The following is a 20,438-nucleotide window of genomic DNA, read 5'->3' on the forward strand; positions in this document are numbered from 1 at the left end:
TGACTCTGGGCAAGCTCTTCAAGAAAACACAGGACAGATGTGCATGAACAGTGTTAGTTACTTAAGTAAAGGAGCTGTTTACAACCCTAATTAAGACTAGCAGGTACTCAAACTCAGAAGAAAATTTAGTAAAGTTCAATAAAACAGAGGAAACAGAAGCATATGAAAAAGCATTCCTACAAAAGAAACCTTCAAAACTGCATCTTAGTTCCCACGTTATTAAGTGACAAACCTACTGTAAATGGAAAATGGGTGAACAGGCTGAAATAGGAAGTTAGCTGATAAATTAAGCGAATGAGAGCAGTCTTCAAGGTACAAGAAAGCATGTGAAACAAAAGGAGAAGCAAGAAATCAAATCAGTGTTCAGTTAGGGAAGCGTGCAGTACTCCTTCACTCCTGACTTATATCTTTTCTTTGAAACAAAGAGCCCCACACATTCAGAGAAGTTATAATAACTGTTTCAAGGACACAGAAAGGAACAAGAGGTTAGCTGAAGATAGTGTACTAATGTGCCCATGGATAGTAAATTCTTAGAAACTCCTAGTACATTTTCTGCTCCTGCTCCACTCCTTATCACAGTGTTCATAATAATAAATGGAAAGCACAAGCTGGCACAGATAACTCTCTAAATCTGAATGTACATATGCAAATGCCAGTGTGACAGAAAAAGAGATTCCAAGGTACAAAGAACAATAGGATGCGCTGACCAACCCTGTTACTTTAGGTGGGAAAAGAATCTGGTGCTAGGACAGTGTACATGGCAATGTCTGTCTGAACACCGCTTAGCAGCTATCGTGCTCTAACCATAGAACTGTATCTGGAAGCCTCGTGTGGTGTGAGAAAAGTTGGACAGCAAGATGCTGAAAACACATAAAGCCCTATGGTGAGGTATTTTTGAAAATAAATAAAAAATAAACCTAAAAAAAAGTCTACTCCAAATCCTTTTGGGGAAAAGTTTCTCTTCTGCTATGTGGAAGAAGGATAGAAGTTAACTGCTGAGCTTCCTGTGTTTTACCTCCATCTCAGGGCTGAGCAGCCTTTTTCTCTCAAAGTAAGGGAGTCTGGGTAGGTCATGATCATCCCTGTCACCACTGCTCCCCTGCAGAAAGCTCTCCCCAGCCCCTGCCTCTGGTGAAGACAGTCCTGGACAAGGTTTGGAGTACCACTTGCATAGAAAAGGAAAAGCAATCTCCTCAAGGGTTTTCCAAATCTGTTTACAGTTCTATTTGTTTTTACACTTCCAGTGAAGCATCACACAGGACTGAAAGCCTGACAGGAATAACAAAAGTTCTTAATTCATAGACTTTGAGAACTGACACTAGTTCTACCCTGTTTCACCAGTATGATGGAAATACCACTCCTTTGACAAGAGTCTGTGCCTCATTGAATGAATAGATACAGCACCTCAAACATTAGCTCAGTTAAAACACAGGCACCTACACACACTCATCTGTGCGTGCAAAGCTGCAATAATGAATACTGCTTGAAAAGAGGAGCAGGGAAAGTGCAAGCTTTGCAGGAGAACTGGAGAATTAACTGGAAACATCTAATCAGGGATGCAGAACCCTGTAACGTTATGATTTATTTAACACAGTTGAACAATGGCTGGAGGCAATGAATCATATAGGAGATGACAAAGCTGCAGGAGATTTCCGTCATCTACTTTAACCTGCACATTGATCAGAGTTTACCCCGTATTAATCACTTGAGATCATAATCTAACACACTCTTAAACACCTCTCCCGATTATGCTTCACTTACCCCCTTGTCCTTATGTAGGTCACTCCACTGCTAATTGCACTTCTAGTTAGGAAAAAAGTGTCTAGTGTCTAATTTAATTTTGCCTTTTTTAGTTTCAAGCCGTTGCTCCTTGTTATGCTGTCTCAAGCACTGTAAATAATCCCTCCCCCTCCTCCATATTATTACCCCTCAAATATTTATAGACTGTTTATATCCACCCTTAGTCTCCTTTTCTACAAGCAATACATCATTTTTGTCACCCTTCCCTCTATCCTTTCAGATTTATCTATGTCCTTTTATAATGAGATGCTCAGAACTCCTCTACCGTTTCCCCAAGTATAGTGAACCCAAAGCAGTAGAGAGAAGCTGAAATGCCCACCCCTTCTTGCTTCAGAAACAACTCCTTTTTACACAGCTCTGAGGAAAACATGTTATTTTAATAGGAATTGAAAATTACAAAGCCACAGCCACCACACTGTGGAGTGCTTTGCTCATTGCATACTTCTATCAGTCAGGAATTTAAAAATCCTATTAAGGGTAAGTTTTATCCTAAATCAAGGAAAGATTGCTGAAAGCTCCCGTAATATTTACTTAGTCCAGCTTGAAAGAGATTTAGTAACTAAGAAAACTACTATACAGGCAGAAGACCACTTCCAGCAACTGTTTCCCAAGACAAAGTCTAACTTGCGCTGTGGGAATCATGTCAATCCAAGAGAGGTAAGACAGTCCACAAACTCTTAAAAGAGATACATGCAAACGTGATTCTTTTCGTCTTATCTTAACTGCAATGAACTGGAGAAAACCAGATGATGATGGATTAGTTATTCACAGGTGAAGGACACAAAACTTCTCTGTTAGCTGTTACAATCCAGTAAAGAGAGGTCATGTTTAACTAAACTCCTTACTTTTGAGCAGAGATTTGCTGACTGTGGGAGAAGCCAGGGAAAAGCACCAGGAAGCAATGGAAGGAGGTGGCAGAACCAGGAGGCAGCAAGAAACTAAAACTGCTAAAGAAGCAGCCATGGGTGCAGCAGGAGAACATCATCCTTAGAAAGTAGTGAGGAGACCAAGAGAAAAGCAAAGAGCAGGAGGACGGTAACCACTGCAGACCCACCAAGATCTCTGACGGCATGCAGCCATCATGTTAGTCCTGGCCCAGGCAGGCAAAGCAGCTACTGCCACCTTCTTACTGCTCAGCCTTGCTGAGGCTGCTGCCACCTGACCTATCAATCCCCTCCACCTCCTGATATTCCCCACTATGTTCTCCATAAAAAAAAAATCTACCATTGAGTAGGTCAAAAGGGTTGGAAATTCTTTCACAGGCTTGCAAATGCTTATCAGTATTGAGGCTGGCTGAACTTCAAATTTCAGTATATTGGCTTAATGTCAACACAAGCAAGGAGGAATTTCAGAGATTCACACAACAGTCTAGTTTGGAAATGATCTCTGCAGACCAGCTGGCCCAAACTTTACTCAAACCAGAGCCAGCTTCCCAATTGGATCATGTTGCTTATACATCATCCAGTCAAGGTTTGAGCCCCCCCAAGCATGGAAACCCCAGAATCTCTCTGGATAACCTGTTTCAACCCCTAAGCACTCTCACAGTGAAATGGCCATGGCAGCTTTCTCATGATCAGTTGACTAAAATGAGGCTTTTTGGATGAAACTGAAATTCTGACAGCACATGACACTATGCTATAAATACTTTTAAAGACCTTTCTTTCAAAAAGAAAATTTCTCACTTTTTTTAACCAGGCTACAGTATATTTCAATTATAACAACTATTTTTTTTCAACTCATCACCTATGCAGCACAACAGCCACAAAATCATGGCATCAATTTTTGAAATCACAACACAGTGACCAAGAAAGTAAAGGAAGAGTAAAGAAGGCATGGTAGAGTTTTTGCAGACAACTAGAGCACTGCAAATTCAAAGGGATCTCAGTACCATCATACATTAGGCATTGTATTACTGCTGACCTCACTATAAAGATAAAAGATAAAGAGCAGATAAAAGAGCAAATAAAATCCCTTCTACTTGTCAAAGAGTTTCAAAGTGAAGGCAGCACCTACTTAGAGAAAAAAAGAATACTATTTTGTTTCTGTCAAATGTAATAAATGTAACTTGTCAACCAGTGATACTAGGAAGGCACCTGAACACTGCTGTCATTGCAAAGACAACAGGGAAACATCCACAACAGAGCATAGGCGCAGGAGCTGGCATTTTGCATCACACAGTAATCTCATCTATATTGGATGCTTCTAAATTGGGCCAACAGCAGTGCAGAGCAGCAGAAAGAAGGGGTGCTTTCCCACACCTTCCAGTCATCTGGTGACATATGTTGCAGCCACTCCACTGGCCAAATGCCAAACATGACCCATAGTCCGTGACGATGACCAATATAACAAAGAAAAGGTGAAATGCATTCTCCTTCCTTCAGTGTGAGCAGATTTCTTTCTTTTTTTTTGATAAACTAAGATGTTTAATGACCACATTTGCCTCCCCTCTCTGCCCCCTGGTGACTTCTAAATATTAAAATGGCAGAGGCTCCGAACTGACACAGACCAGTGAAGAACACAGGTGTTATAAAATGAGCATGTCTGAAAAGCACATTCTACAGGTTCCACCATAGTCTTTCCTAAATTTTGCATATCTGTTAACCTAACAAGATATAACTATCCTGCTGAAGGAAGGGCAATTACATCAAATGCCCTGGGATAATGACTTCTGCTGCTCCGTACAATTAAATGGCCTTTCCTTTCAGCAACCTACAACTTTTTAAGGGGAAATGCACAGAAAGAACAAATTCTGTCTGTAAGACACTCTACTAATGCCCTGAGACCATGGTCTGCTCCCTTCCAACTACCCTGCAAATTCCCAGTTTGCTTTTGAGTGGGAACGCACACTCCATCCAAAGTAAACATGCTTGACATGGTTAATGTCCAAACACCTATGCTATAACTGTGATAATTCATTTTTCCCCTTTTTAAAAACAGCATGTCACAATGGGATCTGAAAAACTGCCCCTGGTCTCCAGGTATCCTACTATTTCTGATCTGCTAATAAAATGGTTACAGCAAGCAATGACTCTCTCTCTGGCACTATGTCTGATTTGTGTGACTCCTTCACACATTACTCCTCTGCTGGCAAACAATGCTCCGTGTGATGAGAGTCCAGAAGAAGAACTGCTCTCATAAGCCAAAAACCTTAGAGGAGGAACAGAATTACCACTGTCAAAATCACCTCTTGCCCAACCTAATGTGAGTCACACAGGACACGCTGCAATCCCAGGAGCCACCGCTTCCCCTGGGGCTTGCAGGGAACTGCTGACTCCCCCCTGACATGAAGCGTTTCACTTTCTCTGCTCGCTCTAATAATTACTGAAAATTCTTGAAAAATCAGCACCTCAGCCTACCAACCTGAGACAATGACACTTGCTCTGATGGGGTCTCCATTTTGCTTGCAGTTTAGGGTACCAACAAAATCAAAAAACAGCAATACAAGAGTCCATCAAGTACCTGGTCCTCAAACAACCCAACACATGAAGCCAGAACTTAATGTCACTTGGCAATTTCTCATCTGAAAAAAAAGGTCTTTATATGCTAAAAAGAAAAGCCTAAGGTTATTTAGGCTGTATTCCTCACCAAAGCCTGTAGTCAGACACCTGATAAAGCTATCCTACAGGTCTGGATAAACGCAGAGCACCTTCTCCAGCTTCAGTCAGCATGCAATCACTGCTATCAAATCAAAACCCAGAAGTACTTACATTACTTTCACAGATGAACCTAGCAAAATTATTAGGGACGTAACTTTACTTATACAGTGTAGTCACCTCTGAGCTAAGCACAAATGTCTGTTGCTACTTAGGTGCCTAAAAGCAAAACTATGAACCTGATTTCCTATTCATTTGCAGATGTTTCCATTTCTGGTGAACAAGGTTGACCCTGTCTTGATTCTTGACTAGAATCACATCTTCTTTCTGGAGATGAAGCTGTATTTCAAATGTTGTCATTCACAATCAGTTATTTATTTGGACACAAATGATAACAGTTAGTTATTTAGTAAAATGCTTAAGAAACAATGTATTTAAATTGCTCAAAATCCATTGTAAGAAAAATGACTGCTCTGACCAAAAATAGTCAAACAATTCAAATTATTTTAAAATTAGGCATTTTATGTTTTCAAGTCCTTATTCAAGCATGTGAATTACCTTAAGCTTGTTTGGTCAATGTTTTTAATTAAAAGACCATAATTTAATTCAATTAATTAGCAATTATTAAAATGGGGTTAATAAATTAAATACTGTCATTTAAAAAACATTAAGATCAAAGGTTATGCCAGTTTTGTCAACAGTAAAATTATTTCATTCTTTGGCCTTCCTGTATAAGCAAGGATCTTCTTGTCCTCCTGAGTTACACACAATCTCTACACATTACTGAATATACTACTTTAATCTTTAGCCAGCTTTTTCCATGTCTACAGAGAAAGCATGCAATAATGCAAATATGAAAGGAGTAACTGCATCAATTCAAAGGTGACACTAACATAATGAAAACAAAAAAGCTAATAAAAAGCTATTTATTGCTTTATTAAGCAGTTCTTTTAAAACCTTCCCAGCAAAATTCCTCTACAATGGTCTGAAACTGCCTGTCTGCACTAGATCCAACAAATCCATCTGACATACTTTTAATGGCCTGCAAAACAGAATAACGTCACTTGACAGACATACTCATGCACTGTCCTTTTATTACTATGCAAGGCATTGCCCACTTTAGAATCATCTTTCTATCTGCCAAGTATATTGACCTGTATTACTGATGTTTACAGATGATTAAAAATGTACGAAATTTCCTTTTATCTATATTTGTTTGCTTTTTTTCTGTCTATACACAAGAAATCAATTACACCAGCTCCTTTCTTCTTTCTTATATATGTTCAATCACTGTGCCTGTCAGGCACAGTTAGAAAAGGGAAAAAGCAATTTGCATGGAAAAAACCATTTTGCCTAGAGTCTTCACTTGCACAGCACCTTCAAATCCCATCTGTGCTTAGCCATGCTTTCACTGAATCTACAAATATTGTTTGTCGTTGTTGTTGTTTTGGGGTTTTGTTTTACAAGTGTCAAATGCAGTAGAGTAAGTTGTAGTAAAAGAGAAGGACTGTTGTCAGTCTTTGGTAGTTCATCACACCGTGCCACACAGAACCAATGTGCCACCACATCAAGTCATGTAAGGTTGGCAGATCTCTGCTGCCCTGAAAACTCTTGCTACACAGCCAGCCAAAACACACTTACCATGACTGTGGCAGGAGTTATGTTTTGGGACAAAGGACAAAAGCTTCCCATAATTCTCTAATTGCAGTCACACACCCTATTGAATTTTATTACAGCACCAGTCTGTGTAAAAGAAATTTTGATTTTCAAGTAAAAACAATCAATTAAAATATTAAAGACCGATACTGGATCCTTCCCTTTTGCTAGTTGTACCAAAAGCATACGCTGGTATTGGGGAGAGGATTCTCCACAACCCTGTCACTGCAAAGAGGTGAACAGGTGCCAACAGCAGGCATAGGCAGTGCTGGCCATTGCCCCCAGCCACGAGCACCGCTCTCCCAGCACTTCACCTGATGGTGTACTAGCTGATGTCACGGCTGTGCTTGCTGAGTGCATTGGGCTGCTGCTTTCCAGCAACAGGCAAGAGCTGCCACCACTGTTCTTCTTAACAAATGTCTCCGGGACACTGGGCAGGGGCACTGGGCGGCTGATTCCAAGTTCCTCTTCCTGAGCTTGCTGTCTTCTTAGTGCAACCTGGGAACAAAAGACAAGACATAGTGCATGCTCTGTGGTTTTGAGCACAATTTATACTCGCAACAATGACAGATTCAAAGCTGGTTTTTCACTCTTTCTACTCTGAGTAGTGTTGATCATAGAATTACTAAGGTTGGAAAAGACCTCCAAGACCACTGAGTCCAGTCTCCAACCAAACACCACCACGTCAACTAAACTACAGCACTAACTGCCAGGTCCACTGGCACTTCCAGGGATGGTTACTCCAGTACTTCCCTGGGCGGCCCATTTCAGCACTTGACAATCCTTTCTATTCTTCCTGATGTCAACCTGAACCTCCCCTGGCCCAGCTTGACACCATTTCCTCTTGTCCTGTCACTACTGGTTGCCTGGAAAAAGAGGCAGACCCTTGCCTTGCTACAACCTCCTTTCAGGCAATTGCAGAAGGTCCCTCCTGAGCCCCCTTTTCTTCAAGCTAAACAACTCCAGCTCCCTCAGCCACTCCCCCTATGGCTTACTCTCTAGGCCCTTCCCACAATCCAGCCAGTGGGTACAGAAGCACACAAAGATATTAAAAACCAACCCCTTTTGGTGTTCAAGCACATATGAACAAGCCTATGAAATGCTGGTGACATACATGTCTTCCTCCACCAAGGCCAAACAAAGACATATTACAGCTGACTACACTTCCCCAACACAGCTGCTCCTGGGACAAACACACTGCAGAAAGTGTAGTCACTACCCTCTTCTCTGCTGATACACAGCTGCTGAGGCTGAGAAGTTAGTCTGCTTGCAGGGTTCTGCTGTGCCTCTTATCAATATAAAGCAGCTCTTCATGAGGGCTTGCATCTGCAATCTTCTGCTCTATCCAGGCCTGCTAGGTTCCTTGCTGGCTCTTTGCTAGAAATTTCCTCTTCAAGGAAATTTCAGCATACAGTACCCTGTACACAGAGAACCATTATGGAAGAAGCACGGCAAATGTAAGGTGTCATCCTGCAAGCACCTCAGACAGCATCACTACTGCACACAGCTGGGGCAGGTCTGGAGAAGCTGGAGCTTCCCATTTCTTTCCCAACACTGACAACGTTCCAAAGCCTAGCTGGTCGTGGCCAAGCCCATAGGCACTACACAGTCTGGATGTGGGTGCAAACAAACCATATTCACTGCTTACAGACAGCCCCTTCTGCCTCACCTGAACCAGTAGATCAATATAACCCATCTGTCCACCCATGCCATGTGTCTAGGAGATAAATATGACACTGCTACAGCTACCTACCCTGTGCTACTTGTCAGGTGACTGATTTGCATCTTTACCTGAACCTTGGAAATCTGTTCCAGATTACAGACTGGGATCATGAGCTTTTCTTGATGGAAATTCTCCTGGGTATCTTGGACAAGACGTCCCTACATTTTCATGTTCAACAGCCACACTTTTTCCTAATACAGATGTATAATTCTGTTAACAGAAATTAGTACTAGCCTTTGCAATAAGAGGCATCCCAAACAGAAGGTGCAGACTTACGAACACCACTGAAACTTTGACTTCACAAGCCAATAACCTTGACCTGTAAAATTCCACCAGCATCAAAGGACTCATTGCAGAAATATATCAAAAGGGGGAAAGACAGACTTTCAATGTGTAACTCCTACACAGATAAGGTTTAGCTAGGGAGGCTTTCAAAGCTACTTTCAAATACTAGGCAGGGAAGAGAATACCCCCAGGAGGGCCATCACCAGAGCCTGCTAGCAGGAGGCACCCAGTGCCTGACAGAAGCAGCTGAGAAGCAAAAAGAGTCTCTGTTGAAGGGGATGCTTGCACGGAGAACACTGCACTTCCCGCTCCCTTCCCCGAGGCAGACAGCGAAGGGATCCACGTTTATTATCCCATGGTTCACAGCAGGCAGAGAAAGCGCATGTAACTTGGGCATAACAACAATTTCTGGACTGCCATACCACCAACAAGGAGGAATTGTTTAAATGAACGAAAACGTACTACCACTGAGTTCTGAGGACTTTTTATATAACTGCACTGAATAACAGAATCAAAAAGCGGGGAAGGATTTAATCCAGGGCCGCTTAGGTTTCTAAAACCTGTCAGCCCGACACACATTTTATGCGCGGTCACGAAGCTCTGAGCACACACCAGTTGCAAACAGACGGGTGCGGGGTGTAAGCACTGCCTTCCCTCGCAACAGCGGCCCCAACACCTTGTCAATAATTTGCCCGCAGGGGATCGTTTGCACCAAGGAGGGTGTACAATGCCCCTCGCTGAGCTCAACTACTCCAGCGGCCATTACACGCCCAGGACTCCTCTTAATGAAGTCTGCAAGATGAAGCTCGCAAGGGCTAACATAGCCCTGCACTAACACCTCCGGAGGTGTGACTTCAGCGAGACTACCCAAAGAAAAAGTTACTCCTACCGTGGATACCGTTCGTTTTCTTAGCCCTCAGAACACTGAGCCCTCGTTTAGATTTAAAATGACACACCTACACAGCTAACTGAAGAGCTGCTATATACAAAATTTGGAACAACGCTGTTAAAAAAACCCCCAAACATTAAAAAGTTAGAAATGCGCTCAACTGAAGCCACCATCATCAGGAAATGCAATTACACCGAATCTGAAAACACCGGCGCAAAATATTCAAGCAATTAGCCGGCTAGATTATTCATTTTCTAGTTAAAAGCAAGCTGGAAAACGACCACTGACGGCAGTTTAGGTCCCGCTCCATGCAGGTTCTACAGCCGCCCACACCCTGTGGAACTGTCCACAGGGCTGGGATGTACCCGGCTCGGGGGAGCGGCGCTCGGCCGGGATGCGCAGCTAACCGCTCACCGCTGCCGCTCGCCCCGACTGCAATCCTCCGCGCCTTTGGGGCATCTCCCCTTTTTTATGGAAAAAAAAAAATTAAATAACTTAAAACAAATACAGCGAGAAGTCTCACTAACATAGGAACGCGGCGGTGTAACTCTTGACTCCAGTCCACGGCGAGGCTAACCCGCGGCTGAGGTCTCGCAGCGCTGCGCACCGCATCTCGGCGCGGCCGCTTGGCCCCGACGGGCACGACAAACCCTGGGCACGGAGCACACACACACCCCGCTGCCGGCAGCGCGCCGGAGGACAGCCCATCCCGCTACGGGCACAGCTCACCTGCGCTGCCATGACGCGCTGCCGCTCGGCGATCAGGCTGCACTTGTTGCACTGGCAGTCCCGCCACATGCAGAAGCGCTTGTGTCCCTTCAGCGGCGAGGAGTAGCCGTGGTTGCGGCAGCGGGCACACTTGGGCAGTCGCGGCCGCTTCCTCCCCGCTGCAGCGCTGCCCCTGTCGGCCAGGCCGGCTGCCATGGGGGCCGCCGCCTTCCCGAAGCTGCTCGCCTTGTCGCCCGGGCCCGCGACGTCCGGGGGCTTACTGAAGGCCGGGGTGTCACCGGGCATCGCGGCAGGCGGGGGACAGCCGGCAGAGCGGTCCGCGCGGTGCTGTCCTCCCCTCTCCTGTCCCGTCCCGTCCCACCACCGCGCGCGTTTTGGCGGGCAGCACCAGGCAGGAGGCGCCCCTCCTGCCGCGCCTCCCCCACCTCTGCTCCTGGGGGGTCGGTGCGGCCGCGAAATTACTTGTTGCTATCCCGAGGGAGCGGCCACCCTTCCCTCCGCGCTCCTCCCTCCCCCACCAGGCCGGCCTGTGGCGGCAAAGGCGGGCGCCGTCCAGGCCGGTCGCAGTCGGATGCACGGCGGGGCGGTGGGTGCAGGGCCGGGGGTGGCAGAGGTGCTGCGGGGCTCGGCTCAGCCGCGCTGCCCGGCAGGTCCCGCACGACAGAATGCCCAGGCCCCCGTCGGGGGCGCTCCGCGGCCGCCCTGCGGCCTCTGCGCACCCTCCTTGCCCCGCAGCGGCCAGCGCAGGCCGTGTCCATGGTGGTGATGCCGGACGAGGTCTGAGACAGCAAGGCGGAATCGATACAGAGAGGCCGTGCTTAAGCCCAGTGGTCCCTCGGGTTGGGCAGGTCAGGTTTGGGCAGGCGACCAACATGGCCTAGCCCAGGGAGAGGTGTGACACCCGAATAAAACACCCAAGTTGCCACAGCTCAGCTGCTCTTTGTTGTGAGGCTGCTGGCGTCTTGCTGGACTGCATCCTCCCTTTACGGGTTACCTCGCAGTTGTATCCCGCAATGTGTATAAAGACACCTTGATCAATATCTGTGTGGGCACGTGATTCCAGCAGGTATCGGGGTGAGTGAGAGTATGGTGCTAACACGGTAGCCATCACCTCTGGAGCTGGTGTGGGTGGCAGAGCGGCTGAACTCTGCAGGGGAAGACAAGCGAAGATGCTTTTCTCTTCTTTACATAGGCCGCCCTTCCAACTTGGCACTGTGATTTATACATGCATGCAGCTCTACAGATATTATTTACAGTATTAATATTTCCTCTGTTACACCTTTAAATCTTTCTGGGTTCAACTTTAAATGACGCTATCTTCATGCTGAAATGAAACTATTAAATTACATCTCAATCTAAGATGAATGACAACTGTCAAATGAGTGACTCAACAGAGATGAAGCAGAAAGCATCTGAGATTATGTGAGGCTGATTTATAAAGATTGCATAAAGATTTCTATAACCCCAGCTTCATGACTCAGCATATCAGATGGCAGTAAGTTACAGTAGGTAGAAATTTATTTCTGCTAGAAGAAGCCAAGAAAGGCATCTCTCACTTTGTGATCAGCTAACTCCAAGCTAATTCTGCTCAGACTGAGCCTCCATGCTGGAAACAGTGAGTGCCTATCTCTCAGCCTGAAGAAAGCCCCAGATCCTTGCCGCTTGATGCTTTGCATTAGCTTTTAATAAATGACATTTAAAGAACTTTTTCCTTCATGGTACAACAATGGAGACATTTATGGCACTTTCCATCCTCCAGAGAGACCTCATTCAAACCCTCCTGTTAAGCCCCAGTCGCAAGCAGTCAGACAGTCCACAAGTGAAGGCTGAGCACAAGCTGTGTGGGCTTGGTATGACCATCATTCAACTTGCAGAAACTGAAACTTTTCCCTTGCATCACTTTGCTGGGATTGACATTTCTGATGTCAGTAACTGCACATTTTCCCCACAAGATAGGAGAATATGAACACAATGTTTAGAGGAACAAAATTGGGATTTGCCTTTACATGTAGTGGCACATATCACTAATGTTTAAGGGAGGTGAACAATGTAGGCATACTTAGCTTCACATATCAAAACATAAAACTCCTCCCTGAATGAAACCAGTTGAGATCTTCTCAAGTCATATGGGCATTGATCGGTTTCCAAAACTTTGTCTAGGAGCAAGCCTTGAATATCCAGTTTGTGAAGTTCAGTGCACGGTGGAACACACACAGAGGAATGTTTTCAGGTTCTCCCCTACAAATTATCTTAAAGTCAATTGAAAATGCAAATTAAAAAGTGGATGAAAGGAGGCTAAATCAAAAGACCAAGAAAGGCAAAACAAAATAAACCCAACAGAGGTAGGAGAAGAAAATCAGAAATGACAGCAGGGGTGGAAAAGGAGAAAAGGTAAGAGAAGGAGAGTACATAAAGCAGACAAAGACAGACAAAGGATAAATAATAGCAGTCACCAGGTGTTTATATATGACTTTTCACTAGAAACTTAAGTGGGACAGCCTACCTCAAAGATGAATTACAGGATGCAAAAAATGCAACAGTTCCAAGAACATTAATTCATCACTCTGTCACGTAACTAGTATTTTCTACTCCTGCTTTTCAGGCCAACTGCACAGATCTGTATTATCCATAATGGCACAGAACCTACTGTACAGAAGAAAATATTAATGTTGTTAGTACCTGTTTGGTGTTTTGTGTTCTGGATGAATACCACCAAAATAGATAGATGCCTCATGAATACAAGTACACGATTGATCATTTAATAATGAATTGCTTTAGTTTTGCTAGCTCAAGTCACACTTTGAGTATGGGTTTAGAGTGCAATGTTTTTCTCCATTTTTTTAATGGGTATTTGACAGTTGACAACACATTGCTGGATTTGTCATCTGTGGAGTCATGAAGTAATAGGAGATGGTCATAAACTGCTGTTAGTCCTAAGACTAACCACAATAACTGCTGTTAGTCCTAAGACGAATCACAATAACCTCACTGCAAGTCTTCAGGAAATTTAGTCATTCATTTAATGTACGTCTGGGTATCTCTGGTTTGAGTCTGTCCAGTGATTATGTCAGTGACTTAAAATTACTGCAGTTTGCTGTCACCTTTGGAAATAACTGTAATTAATATTTCTGATGAAACAACAATAAGAAGAATCAAAAGACATTTTTGCTTTTCTTTTTTTTTTTTTTTTTTTGGTCTTAATAGATATCTGATAGTTGTCCTTTAGCTTTAACTTTTTCTTTAAAGTCCAATACAGCATCTGTTAGTGATGATCTGTCCTTTGCTGATTCATGTCTTTAGCTGATCTCTTGAACCTTGCAAAAATATTTTATTTGCTAACAAGATTATAATTTTGAGGGACAAATGTGGGCAAGACGTGATCCCACCACCACATTTCGTATGAGTCAGCAATTCAGTGGGGAGATTACAAATTAAAAAGGATTTAATTCTAATGCTGTTGCCTGGGAAGTGACGATCTTCAGTTTCACAGAAATCAGTGAGGTTGAGTGCATTTCATTTTAGAGAACTGCTAGACCTGATTCTGTTTAATTTTTCTTTTTCCTGTCAGTGGGTCAAATCAGAGGGTTTGTGAGATATTTTTGACTCTGAGAGATCATTTTATAGACTGTATCCCCAGGGCTGGTTGTGGATTCCCAAAAGAGCCTCAGCTGCAGGAGTGGTGAGGGATAGAAGATAAAGCATGCACACTGCCAGTCTGCATTGTTTGAAAACATCTATGTGTCCATAAACACTCTGGACGTTTTGAACAAAATATCAGAGGGAGTCAAGCAAAGAAGGGAAACCATGCCAGCACATTCCCTGAGACACTGATAGGAACTGGGAAGCTCCTCAGTGTTGAACTTTAGTGTTTGCCTGCAGCTTTGGGTGTTTTGGCTGCCCTACAGCCATCTGCTTAACAGAATAAACAGGTGTAGAGGTACCCTCGTTTCTGCTCCTCCAGCTATGTCAGTCTGCACATGCGTTTACTCACGTGGGTCATCGGCTAGTTTTCAGCTGGTTTACTTGTGCCAGTAGTCTCCCATGCAAGTGTATTCGCTGGAGCGACAGACATCGTCACAACTAAAACACTTGAAAAGATACTTCAGGAAAAATCCAGTAGGTGGCATAAATAAGCCATGCATTTTTTATTTATTTTTTTACTTTTCATTTGTACACATGTGCAGTTCTCTTTCATTCATTCCTTATTTTAATCCTCCTTTAACTTACAGGGAAGCTGAAGTTTTGTCACTTGGCTCTTAAAACTTCATCCCCCAGGCAAAGTTTTGTATTTCAAGCAGAGGATTTTATCCATGCTTTCTGGAAGCATATAGGTTTTGGGGTTGTTTTTCCCCCCACCTCTATATTTATGTTTCTAGCATTTTCTGTTTTCAGGTTATACTACCTGCAGATCTCAAACTGCCTGCACCACAACAAAAGGAAAGGGTTTCTTACTGGGCAGATATCTGAACCCAAACCTTGCCTTGCAATTCTCAGTATTTACTAGATTTTATAGTCACCCTTACAGCTGTTCTCTCAGACACTTCTCTGTGATGATAGATAGAGTACTGGCACCAGGAGCATTACTCCAGATCAGTGAAGTCTGATAAACCACTGATGGCTTTTGCTTAAAGTCATTTCAGTCAAGCTGAATCTTTAATTCAGACTTAAGATTTTTAAGTGCCTCAGCCTTCCTTGCTCCAAAAATGTTTCTGTGGCATGGGCATTTAGGGATAAGGTTTCAGTGTGCTACTAGGTTCTCTTCTCCTCAAACTCCATCTTTTTTTTTTTTTTTTTTCCCCTCTGGTGCCCCGGGCTCCACTCTCACTGAGTGAACAGCTAAAGCAATGTATAGTGCTGCCGCCTTTCCTCAGTGAGAGTGAGGAGACTCCTTGGGGTGGTCCACAGCTTGCCAAGTAAGCTCAGGGCTGTCTTCCTGCATCAGCCCCAAAAGCTGCTCTGCTTACAAAGACCACTGTTTGTAGCAAGATGGGATTGTGTACACTCTTCAGCACCTCAGTTCATGTTCTTTTCTCTTGGTACAAATCCATACTCACTGGGAAGATAAGGTGTCAGGGGACCCTTCTCCAAAGGGTGCAAGAAGGAATGTTGGCAGGGGGCAGGGAACAGCATCATGCGTATCCCAAGTTGGAGAACAGGCCTGCCATAGCAGGCCTTAATGGCCACTGAAGCAGCGTGTTTATTCACACTCTGCTTATTGGTATTCTTCCAATAAGTATGGGGCAAGAGAGCCTTCACATCAGTAACTTCAGATGAGCCACAACTGAGAAAAGTGATGGGTGCCTAAGCAGACACGTTTGTTTGCAAGATACACATTAATGAGAATCTAGAGTTTAATGGTCCAAATGTCAGGGTTATGGTAAAAATTATTTATGTAAAAATAAAGAAAAGCCTACCTGTTACAACAAATGGCTCTTCCCCTTCATGGCTGTGAGTCCATATCAAGCTGGGTAGCGTCTATTGTTAAAACGATTCTGGGAATGATTTTAATTATTTTTCTGGCTTTGTTTCTTTTTAGTTGCCTTAAGAAAGTTTTATTAAGGGCTATGGGAAGAGATTTCTCTTCCAGTAAAGAGGGGGAAGATGTTGTGGTGGTCAAGGCCACCACAGAAGTGACCAAGGAGCCACCAGGCCCAAGAACAGCAGAGGTCTGCTGGTAGGCAGGTACTAATGTACAAAAGTGCCTCCGTGGCCACTTCTGCGCTGGCCTTGACCACCGCAACATCACGACTGTTCCCAGAGCATCCTATGAGAGTCTGCCTGGGCAGAGTGTAGACAGCTCTCGCACACTCACGCAACACCCGGGGTGGGTAAGCACATACACACACAAGCACTTTGGTGAACCACGCCGAGAACAAAGAGGCTGGAGGGGCTCTTTGTGTGGAGTTCCACGGACAGAGTTTATTCCATACATTAAGGGATCCAGGGGCAAAGAGCCGGGATATCACAGCGTCCAGGAATTAAGTATGGGGAGGAGAAGGGGCAGAGAGAGGGCCAGGGACCAATGGAGAAAGAGCGGAGGGGAGCAGCATAGGGGGGGCCAGGGTACACAAACCGACGGGGAAACATGGAGGGAGGAGTTGGGATACAACAACCAATGGGGTGTTGAGGAGGGGAGAACATTCTGGAACTAAGACTTATAGGGAAGAAAGGGGGCGGTAGGCCAATGGGCCAACTAACTGGGAGTAATCTACATATCACGACGAAGGACTGTGGGAACTCGCTGTGACTACTGTGGCACTTCTGTACATTGGTACCTGCCCACCAGCAGACTTCCACTGTTCTTCGGTCTGGTGGCTCCTTGGTCACTTCTGTGGTGGCCTTGACCACCACAACAAGTCCAGCGAATGAGATTGTCCCACACTGCTCAATAAAAACAGGATTAACTGGAAACAAAATTCACTTTGTTACATTATGCCAAATATAATACAAAACCAAAGCAGTTTTCAAGTTCAATGAAGCAAATAGAATGGAGATACTTAAAAAATGCATATGTTTATCATATTTCCACCCTGACTAATTTTACTACTAACAAAAAAATAGCGTTTTTTTACACTAAAACCTACATTCTTCGTTTCCTCGTTTGTTCATGCAAATTGGAATAATTTCATTGCAGACATAAAGGCTGAAGAAAACACCCTGTCAGCCACTTGAAAATTTCAGTCATGGTTAATAATTGACTTGGATAGCTATTTGAAAGCATTATTAGGCCCAACGTATAAAATAGAAGTTAAAAAGCAAGTGTGGAGAAAACCACTGAACTGCTTCTTCTCAGTATTCATTGTTCATTTTAGGCACACTTGAAAATTAATTGGATCCAGTGACTTAGAACATTGAAGATTCTTGCATGACTCATTAAGCTGACATTTCTAACATTCCTAATTCACACAGTAAGAATGATAGAGTCGCATAAGCTATACATTTGAGCTCCTTCATCAGGGTAGGACTACTGAAGAGAATGCCCTTAGTCTTGAATATCATCATCAATTCAGCTCTAAGACATCTGTAATGGAGCTGAGTTTGATAGACTGCCAGAGTATGAAAAACTAAGCTCCAGCATCTTAAAAATAGGCAACACAATTAATTGCTAGTTTTTTATTTATGGTCTTTAATGTTTTAATAGATACAGTTAAATTTCCACTTCACTGAGCAAACCAATTGGGATTTAAAGGAAGAAATAGATCATTTCAAATTATAAAGCACTTGCTTTATTACCTATGCCTTCTCTAAATGGTGCAAGTTTTTATTATTTTGCATTCTTGATCTTCAGAAACTTACAGCTGCTGAAACTCTGTGGTTCTGAAGGACGTTTACAGCTGAGGTAACAGAAGGGGTAGGTTTTGCTATGTCAATTTACTATCCATCCAGTTTTTTTATTTGTGTATTATTATTTGTTGCACATAATTCTGATGCTGAATAGAAGCAAGGTTATTGTTACAATATCTCCTTCTGATTTATTTTCATCTTTTTTCCTTAAGCCTAAATAAATATATTTTTCACATAATTTACTGCTCTCAGGGGAGTATTCTGTGAGACTTCCCATTAAAATCAGTGAGTGTAGCACACATGCTTGAGAGCAAAGTGTTGTGCTGCTCTTCCCCCATTTCTTCCCATTTCCTGTGGGAAGCCTTTCAGATCCACTGGGTGGGGCAGGGGTATCAGAATTGCCTCCAGAAACAGCTGAGCTCTTCCAAATATTTTAATCAAAGTCAAATGACTGTTACTTAATCAGTCATGCTGTGAAATGACTTGATGTGAGCTGCTGACCTTTTGCATTTCCTAGCATGGGAAAGAGGCTTTCTTCTTTGCTGTCAGCCGGCCTCTCTTCCCCTGCAGCCTCTCCCATTCCAGCCTCCATGCCCCAGAGCTCCTAGAGCAACTGGGCAGTTCAGAGGTGGTCCCTAAATGCTATGGACAGTGAATTGGGTCTTTCCATCTTCAAGGGTTTGTGTTGTCATCCCACCTCCATGCTAGGAATCCAGTCTAAAGAAGGGACCTGGGAGATCTGGGTCCCAGGAAATCTATGCCTATCAAGTAAAGCTTTACTTAGTGCTATCAAGATAATCAGAGCGCTTAGTTGGCTTCCTTAGGCAACAGTTTTCTTCTATCACTTGTGTTTCTGTCAGCAGTGTTGGGGTTGATGATCTCTGTACATCATATATGCACATTTGGTAATTAACAGTTATTGAGTTCCTCTGATACTATTGGTGAGAAGCTGGTAAGGAAGATGACACACTGTTACAAATGAGTTCAAGTGTTAAGCTATTAATTTTAATTAGGCTGGCTTTGTCGAGACACTGAGATACCTTGAAAGGTGATGGAAACACTGTATAAAAACTAATTAGCCATCTTAAATTTTTGTCATTTATATGCAAACAGGGCATTTGCAGATGCCAGAATAAAGTTGTTAGCCATCCCAGCTAAGTGCATGAAAATATTCACATTGTCTGAGTAAAATATTTTAAAATATCCTCAGAGTTTGAAATTGTAACAGATAGCACATTATGAGGTTGAGAACAAAGAGTTATCTTCTCTGCATGGTTGTTTAAGTCATTCTTTTCTCGTACCTGATTTCAAGAAACCAAGGCATGGAGATTGCCTTTCCACTGGAAGGCAGCTTCTGTGAATTCACAATAATGACATCTAAGAAGATTGTTCATTAGGCACCTAAGGTAAGTAGGGTACACCTCTAGTATTGCCCGAGTCTCTATTATAAACATAATAGCCCATAATTCCTCTTTGCAGGACTCACTGTGTTCTACTGTCTGAATGATACATACCTTAAATACCTGCCTGGATACTCACTTTGCTTTATGGCCCATCAGCTTGCCGATGATTTGGTCCTCTGGGTGAAGAATACATGCTTTAACCAACTTTGAGTAGCTGTTTATTCTTATGTGCTGTAGTGTTGCAGTGGGGATACTGCAACACGCATATACCAAACCAGGAGTCCCGTGGAAAGGAAATATATATGGACAGACAGATTCTTGATAGCTGTTTCAGAGATGTTTATTTCTCCAGCCGCATGGCCGGAGCCCTGCCGAGGAACTGTTCCAGTCACGGGACCAAGGGTCCTTCTGCCCGCGCAGGGAACACAAACCAACCAATGGGAACGAGGCTGAGCAGGGGCAGGGAAACCCCGTGTCTGTGCCCTCAGGGCCCCTCTCCCAGGGCTACACGGCAGGGGAGGGACCCCAACACTGTAGTGAGATCCCTCCTGTCTTTTTTCAAAACAAACTTGAGGAACAATGTGAAAATTACACATAGATACACTCATGTACCTGAGTTTTTTTCCTTTTTTTTTTTTTTTTTTCGGAAAGAATAGTCCCTTGGTTACAATCATGGTATTGTTAAAGTAGGAGCTGTTATCAAGGGTGGCAATGTTATTAACAAATAATATCTTTTATTCCTATTCAAGAATATATCTAAAATAATTGTTATTATCAATATTAACTTCTAGGGGGCACTAGTTAACTACCTAAGATGGTCAAAATAACTGATGTCCCAAACCAAGTCATATGAGATTGCACTGTTGATCATACTTCAGAAGTGGACCAGTGATGGTGGTGGTGGTAAAAGGAGACAGTGGAATACTGGAATTCAGGAATGGCCTCAAAATGCCAGTTAATACAACCCTTTTCCTAGCAGGGGACAGAAGGAGTGACTTCTGCACACTTAGATCTATTTGGATGCTACTGAATAGTAGGAGACACAATGTCACTATGATGAGAGACTCACTAGTTTA

At 43.5% G+C, this 20,438-nt stretch overlaps 1 protein-coding gene and 1 long non-coding RNA gene across 3 annotated transcripts in view; both read right to left on the reverse strand.

The window, feature by feature from the left end:
• Positions 1–11,117, reverse strand: part of LOC121673061 (doublesex- and mab-3-related transcription factor 1-like) — a 57,800-nt gene extending 46,683 nt beyond the window's left edge. The window contains exons 1-2 of one of the 2 annotated variants that reach the window (XM_042046099.1): positions 10,676–11,117; positions 7,364–7,547 (exon numbers count right to left, since the gene is read on the reverse strand). In XM_042046099.1, coding sequence (XP_041902033.1) covers positions 7,364–7,547; positions 10,676–10,960 — 469 coding nt within the window. In that variant the 5' untranslated portion in view covers positions 10,961–11,117. The remainder of the gene's footprint in view (positions 1–7,363; positions 7,548–10,675) is intronic. The other variant, XM_042046100.1, reaches the window with a different exon arrangement.
• A 5,451-nt stretch (positions 11,118–16,568) lies between these two features.
• On the reverse strand, positions 16,569–19,670 carry LOC121673062. Its single transcript, XR_006019128.1, has 2 exons — positions 19,261–19,670; positions 16,569–17,079 (listed from the first exon to the last, which is right to left on the reverse strand). It is a non-coding gene; the product is annotated as an uncharacterized LOC121673062 (long non-coding RNA).
• Positions 19,671–20,438: the final 768 nt, after the last annotated feature.

Source organism: Corvus kubaryi, unplaced genomic scaffold (genome assembly GCF_017639235.1).
Source record: "Corvus kubaryi isolate FWS band 111438036 unplaced genomic scaffold, C.kubaryi_AGA036_p1.0 65149, whole genome shotgun sequence".
In the NCBI taxonomy this organism is placed as follows: Eukaryota; Metazoa; Chordata; class Aves; order Passeriformes; family Corvidae; genus Corvus; species Corvus kubaryi.